The 12,123-nt window shown below is 38.8% G+C and overlaps 1 protein-coding gene across 1 annotated transcript; it reads right to left on the bottom strand.

The window, feature by feature from the left end:
• Positions 1–10,906: 10,906 nt before the first annotated feature.
• Positions 10,907–11,845, bottom strand: LOC138160188 (olfactory receptor 7C1-like). Its single transcript, XM_069086718.1, has one exon. It carries the CDS (start codon positions 11,843–11,845, stop codon positions 10,907–10,909), a length of 939 nt encoding a protein of 312 aa, XP_068942819.1.
• Between the last annotated feature and the right edge of the window lie 278 nt (positions 11,846–12,123).

Here is a 12,123-nt window from a genome sequence, read left to right as displayed (position 1 = left end):
TTGGTGGCAGGGCTAGGACTTACACCTAGATCCCTTTCTTCTGAGTCTGTCAGACTCAGCATCTGGTAGTACATAGAGCACTGGCCCAGGGATCAGGAAGACACAAGTTCAAATCCAGTCTCAGACATTTACCTGAGGAAGTCATTTAATCTATTTGCCTCAGTTCCCTCAACTCTTAAGTGGTGATGATAATAGTAACTACCTTCTAGTCTTCTTGTAAAAATCAAATGAAATAATTTTTAAAAGACACATAGTAGACTCTCTAAGATCTTATTCCCTTTCCCGCTCCTCTGCACTCTCCTTTTTCTCCACATTTCACCATTCTTCCACCCACCCATGGGCTGAGCTGGGTGCTGTGGTTTGACATTTTGGGGACTCAGTTATGGCTTGTAATGAGCTGCACTACAGCCTGGATTGAGCTATATTTGGGTTGTATTAGGATTAGTGGAATTTCTCTGAATTTCTGAAGAAAAATCACCTGCCTCCCTGTTCCCATATTTTTCCTCCCTCCTCTTCCTGTTCCTCCATTATACTTACAGGGCATCACAGGGGGAACAGGTTTGGGGACTCTGTTTTTGTCCTGCATTGTTGTAAAGAATGGCAAGGTAGACAGCAGCTCTGCATCCTAGACAAAGTAAAACATGTGACATCTGACTTGACATCTGACACTAGGCCATGAAGTAGGCTCTTTACTGTCCCATGACAAATTATCTGAGAGTTTGGAGAGCAGTAGGGGAATAAAAGAAATATTTTACAGTTTCTGAAGTTTTCAAGGTTAAATCCCCAAAGCTCCTAATTTAAAAAATCATACAATTGTCATTCCATTCCCTGAGTAGTTCAGATCCCTGAAGGGCAGGAAGCCCTAGAAGATAATTTCCTAACAATGAGCCCTATATGACAATGGAAGCCAACATGCAAATTTTCCAGCACAGGCTTGATGACTCCTTCTCTGGGTTGCTAGAGACAGGATTCATTCTATGACTAGGGATGAGATAAGTCACCTCAGAATTGTTCTGGGTCTAACAACCTCTGAATCTTTGTATGTGCTTCCTTGGAACCAATGAGCTCCCTCATTACTAGAGGTCCCCAAACAGAGGACAGATGATCTCTTTTCTCTTGTATTGGAGAAAGAATTCCTAACAAGTGACATGGTTGAACCAGATATCTCTTAGGTATATCTTGGCTCTAAAAATCAATGAATTACCTCATAAATTAGTGAGTTCCTAATCAATAAGCTCTTCAAGTTAACACTTGGTGAATATTTATAGATTTGAGAGCAATGGATCTGGAGCCACATATCCATGCTGAAATTCCAGTTCTGCTGCTTGACTTCTCTAGACCTGAGTTTCATCATCTGTAAAGTGAGTATCTTGGAGTAGAAGAACTCTAGCCCTAATTGTAGGGCTAAATCAATCTGGTCATTCCCTAAATTCTATTGGGAGATACCTGCTCAGGTCTGAGTTAAACCACACAACCTATGAATTCTCCATCATTTCAGAGAATGTAGGAAAGTAAGTTTTTCAACCAGTTTCCTGATATGGGGAACATTAGTGTGTCATTACACCCCTATTCCATATTTTGTTCAACTTTTCCCCAATTGATGGGCACTCCATTAATTCTAGTTTGTTGGCTCTACCAGCAGTGCTTCTCTATCTATTTTTGGACATGTGTGTCCTTTTCATCTTTCTTTAATCACTTTCTTTAACATATAAGACCTAATTATGCCTTGTAGTGAGTAGTATCAGTGGGTCAAAAGGTATACACAGCTAGGTAACTCTGAGGGCATAGTTCCTAATTGCTTTTCAGAATGCTTAGGAAATTCCTGTCATTCTTATTTAGTAGAACTAGAATTAATGCTTCTACCAATGGTTCACTAATGTGCCCATTTTCCCTTAGCCCCTCCAAAATTTGTTATTTTCCATTTTTGTCAACTTTACTAATTTGTTTGGTGGAACCTCAGTGTTGTTTTAATCTGTATTTTTCTAACTGTAGTAATTTCGAGAGTTCTCCCATATGGTGCCTGATAGCTTCAATTTCTTCCTTTGAAAACCATCTCTTCTTATCCTTTGGTTATTTATCAATAGGGAATGACTCTTAGTCAAAATTTGAACTGGATTCCTTATGCATCTTATGAACCTTTCTTAGAAAAAGATGCCCAAAATATTTTTACCAATAAAATATATCCTTTCTAAGTTTAATTGTGTTGGTTTTGTTTGTGGAAAAACTAATCTTGTATGATCAAAACTATCTGTTTTATCTTTTCATTCCTCTCTTTTCCTTGTTTGGTCATGAACTCTTCATCTATCCATAGATATGAAAGGTAATTCCTTCCTTGATCCTCTGATTGGTTTATGATATGACCTTTTAAATGTAAGTCATGTATTGTTTTAGAGCTTCTCTTGGTAAGTGGTATAAGGTGTTGATCAAAACATTTTATACCAGACTGCTTTCCAATTTTGTCAAATAACGAGTCCTTATCCCAGTAGCTGAGGTCCTTGGATTTATTGAGATACTAGACTAATAACCTCATTTCATTTTGTATTCGGTATACCTCATTTATTCCTTTAATTGACCTATTTTTAATCAAAGTCAAATCATTGTGATGCTTTCTGCTTTGTAATTAATATAGTTAAAAGTCTGGTTTCCATTTAACTTAATCATTTTATTGGCAGATAATTTCTAATAATTTCCTTTATTTCTTCTTCCTGCTTTTTGATTTTTCCTTTTTTATATTGATAATTTGGATTTAAACTTTCCTTTTTGCTTAAACAAAATCATCTATTTGGATGTCTATTTTTGTTTATATATTATTGTAGTTTTGTTAATTTCTTCAGTTTTCCATTTTATGACTCTTTTCTTTAATTTTCAAGTTATTTATTTAGCATTTAATTCATTTTAAATAATCTGTTTTTTAGGGTTTTTTTTTTAGTTGCATGCCCAAATCAGTGATGTTTTCTGTCTCTTTTTTCTATTTCATTTTTTCTAATTACATGTAAAAATAAATTTAACATTTTATTTTTTATTTTGAGTTCCAAATTCTCTCCCAATTTTCTTCCACATAACCTTCCTGAGCAGAGAAGCAAGTTGATAGGTTATACATGTGCAGTGATGCAATACATTTCCATATCATCACATTGTGAAATAAAACACAAGCAAAAATTAGAAAAAATTAAAAAGTTAAAAAATATATACTTTCATCTGCATTTAGACTCTATCATTTTTCTTCTGGAAGTGGATTGAGGGGGCGGCTACGTGGCACATTGAATACAGCACTAGCCCTGGAGTCAGGAGGACCTGAGTTCAAATTCGGCCTCAGACACTTAACACTTACTAGCCATGTGACCTTGGGCAAGTCACCTAACCCCAATTTCCCAGCCTTCCCCCTCCAAAAAAAAAAAGAAACAACCTTTAAACAATGTTTAGGGGTGGCCAGGTGGTGCAGTGAGTAAGAGTGCTGGCCCCAGCGTCGGGAGACCTGGGATCGGTTCTGGCCTCAGATATTCGGCACCCACACAAAAATAACTGGCCGTGTAACCTTGAACAAGTTACTTAACCCTGATTGCTTAAAAAAAAAGGAAGTGAATAGAATTTTTATCATAAGTCTTTTTTAATTATTTTGAATAATTATAGTGCTGAGAATAGCTAAGTCATTCAGAGTTGGTCATCATAAAATATTGCTATTACTGTGTACACTGTTCTTCTGGTTCTCTTCACTTCACTTTGAATCAGTCCTTCCAGATTTTTCTGAAATCATCCTACTTCTCATTTCTTATAGTACATTTGCATTCCATCGCAATCATAGGCCACATATGTTCAGTAATTGCCAATTAATGGGCAGACCCTCAATTTCCAATTCTTTGCCACCACAAAAAGGGTTGCTATCAATATTTTTGTACATATATATCCTTTTCCTCTTTTATCCCTTTGGGATACAGATAGGGTAGTTATATTTCCGGGTCAAAAGGTATGAGTGCTTTTATATCCCTTTGGGCATAGTTCCAAATTGCTCTCCAGAATGGTTGGATCAATTCATAACTCTACCAACAGTGCTTTAGGGTCCCAATTTTCCCACATGCCTTCCAAAATTTGTCATTTTTCTTTTCTCTCATGTTAATCTGTTTGATAGGTGTGAGATGGTACCTCACAGTTGTTTTAATTTGCATTTCTCTTATAAATAGTGATTTAGAGCATTTTTATATGGTCATAGATAGCTTTGATTTCTTCATCTAAAAACTGCCTGTTCATAACCTTTGATCATGTATCAAATGGGGAATGACTTGTATTCTTGTAAATTTGGCTCAGTTCTCTGTATATTTGAGAAATGGGGCCTTTATTAGAGAAACTTGATATAATTTTTTTCATATTTGTGATTATGCATTTCTCTCCACCTGTTTCCCCCTGTTTAGATTTCTCTTTCTACCTCCTTTCATTCTGTCCCTCCTCTAAAGAGTTTTGCCTCTGACCACCACCTCCCCCAATTCACCTTCTCTTCTATCAGTGCTCCCTTTTCTTATCCCCTTCTCTTCCTCCTTCCCTGTAGGGTAAGATAGTTTTCTAAACCTGACTGAGTGTTTATGTTATTCCCTCTTCAAGCCAGTTCTCATGAGAATAAGGATCCAGCATTGTCCAGCAGTTGTATTGTACTAACCCCCCATTTTGTGAACATCCCTCATCTCTCCCCATCACAGGAGAGCTGCCTAAAAAACCTGCCCAAACCCAACAAAGCCCGCCTAGGCAGCAAACCTGACAAGTAAACATACCCAAACCTGCTACCTGAAGCCTGTAGCCTCCCCCTCCTTCTGTTCTGGTCTCAAAATAGATTTGGGAACTTTCCAGTTGGGTAACAAACTGACCACTGGACAACAATCGTTAGGCAATGAACTGATTGCTTCCTTTTTGGGTTCTGTATTTTCCCCACTTGTGTAGCAACTGACTAACTTGTAGTTTCTCTCTGGTAACAACTATGTTGTGATTTTTGTCTATATAAACCCTGAGATGTATATGCTCAAGGCTGCCTGATTTGGATATATGACCCCTGAGAGTCCCTGGGTTAATTATGCTCCACAATTAAAACTGTATAAAATGATTAATGGTCTCACTTGCTGTCATTTCATGCTACAGTATTCTGCCCCCTATTTCCCTCCCGCTGCATAATCTCTTTCACAATTCTTTCTCTGAGATAAGTTACCCCATTCTCCCTCTCCCTCTCCTCTTCTCTCAGTGCATCCCTCTTTCTCACCCCTTAATTTTTTTTTTTAGATATCATCCCATCATAGCCAACTCACAACCATTCCCTCTATGTACACACCTTCTAATTGCCCTAATAAGGAAAAAGTTCTTAGGAATTACAAATATTATCCTCCCATATAGAAATATAAACAGTTAAACCTCAAGGAACCCCTTGTGTTTCTCTTTGCATCTTACCTTTCTATGTTTCTCTTGAGTCTGGTATTTGAAAATCAAATTTTCTATTCAGCTCTGGTCTTTTCATCAGGAATGCTTGAAAGTCATCTATTTCATCAAATATCCTAAATTATCCTGGAAGATTATATTCAGTTTTGCTTGGTAGGGGATTCCAGGTTGTAATTCTTGCTCCTTTGCCCTACAGAATATCATATTCTAAGCACTCTGATCCTTAAATGTAGACGCTTCTAAATTTTTTCTTTTCCTCACTGTGGTTTTCCATATTTGAATTGCTTCTTTCTGACTACTTGCAAAATGTTCTCAACCTGGGAGCTCTGGAATTTGCTTCAATATTCCTGGGAGTTTCCTTTTTTGGGATCACTTTCAGAAGGTGATAAATATATTCTTTCACTTTCTCTTTTACACTCTGGTTTTAGGATATCAAAGCAGTTTTCCTCAATAATTTCTTGAAACATGATATCTAGGCTCTTCTTTTGATTGTCTCTTTCTGGTAGTGAAACAGGTCTTAACTTATCACCCCTCAATCTGTTTTCCAAATCAGTTGTTTTTCCAATAAAATTGTGCAAATTTCTTCTATTTTTTTTCATTTTGGGGGGTTTTGATTTATTGTTTCTTGATGTCTTAAAGAGTTATTAACTTCCATTTCCTCAATTCTAGTTTGTAAGGAATTCATTTCTTCAGGGAGCTTTTTATACATGCTTTTCCATTTGGCCAATTGTACTTTTTAAAGAATTCTTTTCTTCCATGAATTTTTGTATATATTTTTGCATTTGGTGAATTCTGCTTTTTAAGGTGTTCTTCTTTTCAGTGGACTTTTCTGCCTCTTTTACTATTTGGCCTATTCTGTTTTTTAGGGTGTTATTTTCTTCAATATTTTTTCTGCCTCCTTTATCAAACTGTTGATTTTTTCTGATTTTCTTGCATCACTAACATTTATCTTCTTAATTTTTATTCTACCTCTCTCATTCAACTTGTAAAATCTTTTTTGAAATGTTCCAGGAATTTTCTTTTTTGTTTGAGATGAATTCACACTTTTCTCTAATGCTCTGCATGTACATGTTTTGATTTTGCTGTCTTCTCCTCAGTTTGTATTTTGATCTTCTCTGTTACCATACTAAATTTCTATGGTCAGATTCTTTTTTATTTCTTTGCTCATTTTTAAATCTATGTCTTAACTTTTAAGCTTATGTTAAAGTTGGTCTAGCTTCTGGGATGTAGTGGGCACTGTCCCGTGTTTCAGGTTTTTCAAGCTGCCATTTTCAAAATTAGTCCTGGGGGTCTGTAAGTTTTTAGTTCTTCCAAGTGGTATAGTGTAAAGAGACATGTGGCTGCTGCTCTTCTGCTCTGCACTCTGCTATGTGGGCCACCATAAGCACTCAAACTCTGGCCAGGGTCTCCATATCCTTGCTGCCACATTCACTAGTGTGCTAGTGCTCCTCCTTGTCCTTGGACTGAAACCTAGAACAACAGATAGGCAAAGCCACAGCATCCTGCACCAAGTGCCAGCAAAGGATCTCCTATAGTATCCTTCTGACCAGTTGTCCAACCCCCTAACCATCTGTGAGCTGGGAACTCCAGAAAGCAAAGCTGAAGATTCAGTCATCCCCAAGACCTGCTACAGGCTTTCTTGGTGAAGCCTGTGTGGCACTGAGCTCCACTTTCACCCCTAGTAAGACAGACATTTCTTGCTGACCTTCTAAGTTGTCTTGGGTGGACAACTGTTGAACCCTGGTCTTTTAATGGTTCTGCTGCTCCAGAATTTATTTTAAGGTATTATTTTAAAGTTGTCTGGAAAGGAATGTGGGAGAGTTCAGGAGAGCCTCTGTCTTTACTCTTCCATCTTGGTTCCATCCCTCTTTCTCTCTTATATTAATAAAAGTATCTGGAGATAGAAAATTTACCCTTAGGATTGCTTCAACTGCCAAGATTGTAAATCCATGCCCTCTCACCCCAAATATATGTCTCCTTCCTCTCCTGTGCACACCAGACTTTCCTTCTGATGCTTCAGTTCTTCAATGTGAAGTTTCACTCCAGCCCTGGAATTCATACATTGGAAGTACCATAAAACCCAGTGGCCTCTCCCTCTGATTAAATGTCTTCCCCAGTGAAATCCATTTAATGGAAGTTAATAGCATACAGGCAAGCCATGTCTTCTTTCCTTTATGGACTTCACTCAAGACTTTCCCTACCATGCTCCTCTAGGGTGCATTTGTACACCCCCTCCTTTTAAGTTTCCTCTTCTGTGTTGTTTTCCTCTTATAGAATATAAGCTCCTTTAGGACAGGGACTGCTTTTCCTTCTTATATTTGTATTCCCAGTACTTAGCACAGTGCTTAACACATAGCAAGTGTTTAATAAATGCTTGCTTATGGATTCTTACTGCTCCATGCTCATTCTTTTGTAGTAGCTCTTGTGGCCAACTACTCCAATGAAGAGATGAAGCAAAACTGTCCCAACAATAAACTGGGCTAGCCCAGTAAAAAAGGTAATTTCCTTGTGACTGGAAGAGATAATGGGATTTAGAGCTGAAAGGAACTTTAGAGCTTATCTAGTTGGAGTGCCAATGCAATATTTACAATGGCAATGGTCACTATAAATATACCTGCATAGTACTCAATCACAAAAATATAACAGACTCTCCATAAATAAGACAGAAGCAAAACATTTATTCAGTCACCAGAAAACCGAATCCCAAAACCAGTAAGCCAATTCCATCATAGTAGCAAAGAAGTTAATGAACCATAATGACACAGAGAGCCACTGCATCCTTTAGCCTTCCCACATACCAACACAAGACCAATATTTACTCACAAGCATTACTGTCTCCCTCAGTTACATCCTCTCTTCCCCATTGTGTCTAGCTGCTCTGACTCCCAACTTCTACCCTTCAGCAAACTCCTCCCACCACAGGCTCCATGTGATTACATTAAGCCTATTAGGTGACAGGGTATGTTTTCAAAGTAAGGAAGGTCTTTAAATTCCCCTAGGTTTAAAAAGGGGTAGGGAAGATCTTAAAATTCCCATTACCATGGCACTAGTTCAAACCTCTGATTTTATAGATGAGGAAACTGTAGTTGATAGAGCTTGTTACTTGATGAAGGTCACATAGGTAAAAGTCCTAGAGCAGAGATGCACCCAGACCTTGTTATTCAAAATCCAATATACTAGCAACTACATCATACTTTCATAATTCACAATGTATGTAGGAAGTTAGACTAGAGGACCACTTTAGAATATGTACACCTTGAGAGCACAGATGATGTTACTTTACTATTTGAATGACTAACACTTAGCATACTCGGTGTTTTCCATGCAGTAAACACTTAATAAATGCCTCATTCATTCATTAAAAGATCCCTTCCTACTATAAGGTTAAATGATTCTTTGCCTCTAAGGGGGGAGGGAGGGCAAAGACAATAGTAATTGTGAAAATAAATTTTGAAACAGTATCTTACATTTATAGCTAATTTTTTTCCTTTTGGAGGTGATACAATGTTCTTGACAGTAGACTAAAAGAACACAAGTTTTTTTGCAAAATTGAAAGACATTCTTATGGATTTGGAAATAGAATGTATGTGTGTGGAACAAGGACAAGTATAATTTAGCCCAGAGTGATTGTCCCACAGGCATTAAGACTTTACCACAATACCCCATGAAGAACATAAACAATATGGAGGGGTTCAGATTGGAGACCTTGGAAAGACTTTAATCATCAGTCATCTTGACCTTTGTCTTGCCACTGGACTCTGAAGATTCTGGAGGAAAGAATGAGGCTGGTGACTTTACACAATTATGTATCACTAAAATTCAATTAAGATGCAAGTCAAGACATCATGATCATGATGTTATTGATCTTCTTCAAGAATGATGGACAGGAGCCAAGTTGGCAGAGTAAAAGCAGGAACTTGCTTGAGCTCTTCCCCCCAAATACCTCCAAATTGCTGTTAAAAAACGACTAAACAAATCCTAGAGATACATAACCCACAAAACAACAGAGAGAAAAACATCTCCAGCTGAAGACAGCCTGGCAGGCCAACAGGAAGGGTCTATCACACTGGGCTGTGAGCAGAGCACAGTCCCATGTGGGCAATGCCATCACAGACTGGGCCAACACAGGCCTCAGGGACTGAATCACTGGCAGCTGTGAAAGTTTCCAGACTTCTCAAACCACAAACTCCAAAGACAAAGTAAAAGGTCAGTGATGAAACTCTGTTGGACCTGGGTAAGAGAAGAGAGAAGTCTCAGCCCTGTAGGGGTGGCAGCAGCAGCAGCTGCAGCGGTGACTGCTTCCAGAGCTCCAGGTCCACAGATGGGGGAGGGGGGAAATCAAGTAGTTGATCAGAGGGAAATTGCAGAATCTCTTTGCTGGCACTGAGGCAGGATTCTCTTGCTTTGCCTTGCTTGGATCTGGGTCATAGTTTTGGGTGGTGGTCCTAGGGTGAGGAGGAGTGCTTGCATGGCAGAGCTTGTGACCACAGTTCCAAGGGAGAAAAGAATGCTTGTGGTTACTCACAAACTAGACCACAGACCAGGAGAGGAGAAAACACTTCTACTTTGATCATATCACCTTATAAGAGCTGAAAATTAACTGGTGCCTAGAAGTAGCTCTAACAACAGCCATGCAAAACCTCAGAAACTTAGAACAGAGCACTGTCCACTCTGGAAGCAGAGTCCTATCTCAGCAAAGAGTTCAAAAGTCAATTTTGACTGAGAAAATTAGCAAGCAGAGTGACAAAATCAGACTATAGATTCTTTCTTTGGTGGCAAGGAAAATCAAAACATACAACCAGAAGAAAATAAAGTCAAAACTCTTAGAGGCATCAAAAGCCTCTAAGAAAAATGTGAATTGGTCACAGACCATGGAGGAGCTCTAAAAGGATTTTGAAAATCAAGTAAGAGAAGTAGAGGAAAAATGGGAAGAGAAATGAGAGTGATGCCAGTAAATCACGAAAAATGAGTCAACAGCTTGCTAAAGGAGATCCAAAAAAAAATACTGAAGAAAATAACACCTTTAAAAATAAACTAACCCAAATGGGAAGAAAGGTCCAAAAGCCAATCAGGAGGGGAATGCCTTAAAAAGCAGAACTGGCCAAAAGGAAAAGGAGATCCAAAAGTTCACTGAAGAAAATAATTCCTTCAAAATTAAAATGGAGGTGGTAGCTGTGTCCAGATTGTATATGGTGGAATGGGGACTAAAACGCAGGTCTTGTGACATCACATCTAGAGCTCCACTATAAAACAGCAGACCTTTGAATGAAACCAAACCTGGTGAGTAAAACTGTCACTGTCATGACAGGGCCAGGAAATAGAGTCCATGAAGCAGATGGTCTATGTCATCCAATGTCAAAAGGAAAAGAGTGTGACCCTGGGGAGTCCCAGGTTTCATGTTAGGAAATTGAGATTTATGAATTCTAGGGCCACAGGGCACAATCCATTAGGGCACAGCTACCAGTGCCATACACTCAGGCTGAGCCATGCCCAGTCACTGAGAAAAAGCTGATCTGCTAATGAATCTTCTCAGAGCATCTTTTATGTCCTTGTTCCTCAGGCTATAAATGAAGGGATTCAGCATGGGAGTGACCACAGCATACATCACTGAGGCAACTGAGCTCTTCCAAGAAGACTGTGTAACTGAGGAACTCAGATATACTCCAATAACTGTTCCATAGAACAAAAAAACAACACAGAGGTGAGACCCACAGGTAGAAAATGCTTTATACTTCCCCCCAGTAGATGGGACCCTCAGTATGGAAGAACAGATCTGAGTATAAGAGAAGAGAATCCCTGTGAAGGGAAGAATACCCAGAAGTCCAGTTGTTAAATACACCAAAATGTTATTGATTAGGGTATCTGTACAAGAAATCTTGAGAACTGAAGTAAGATCACAATAAAACTGTGATATTTCACATTTTGTACAGAACAACAGCCTCATCACCAATATAGTATGGAGCAATGCATTTAGAAGACTGATAGTCCAGGAGAGTGAAACCAGCAGGCCACAGAACTGTGAGCTCATGATGGTCACATAACTCAGAGGGTGACAGATGGCCACAAAGCGGTCATAGGCCATCACAGTGAGGAGTAATGTGTCTAAACAAGCAAAAACCATGAAGAAATACATCTGGGTGAGGCAGCCAGCATAGGAAATGGCCTTACTGTGTGTCAGGAAGTTCCCCAGCATCTTGGGGACCAAGGTGGATACCAGACAGAGATCCACTAAGGACAGGTTGGAGAGGAAGAAATACATAGGGGTGTGGAGGTGGGAGTCAGAACCAATGGTCAGCATGATGAGAAGGTTCCCACCTACAGTAACCAAGTACATACTCAGGAACAGCCCAAAGAGGGGCAGCTGCTGCTCTGGTTTCTCATAAAATCCTAGAAGGAGGAATTCAGAAACATGTGTTTGGTTGGTTGGTCCCATGTAGCTTGTTTTTCTGTGAGAAAAGAAATGAAAGAAGTGTATTAAGCAAAAATACAGATATCCCTGACTTATTTAAGGAAGAAAGTCCAGGACTTAGATTCAAAACACCTGGATTTGAATTACAGCCTTACCACATCCTCCTTGTACAAGCTGGAATGATTACTTCCCCTCTTTGACATGCATTTTCCTCATCAGTAACATGAAGACAATGTACTGAATGATCCATGAGATCCCTTCAGGCATTCTAATTTTATAAAATTCAGCTATCCACATTTAGA

Source organism: Petaurus breviceps, unplaced genomic scaffold (genome assembly GCF_028583685.1).
Source record: "Petaurus breviceps papuanus isolate PSGF00001 unplaced genomic scaffold, PetGlider_PUasm1.0 180, whole genome shotgun sequence".
Lineage (NCBI taxonomy): Eukaryota > Metazoa > Chordata > Mammalia > Diprotodontia > Petauridae > Petaurus > Petaurus breviceps.
Note: the sequence above shows the minus strand (reverse complement) of the source record. Positions and strands in the feature narration are given on the sequence as shown.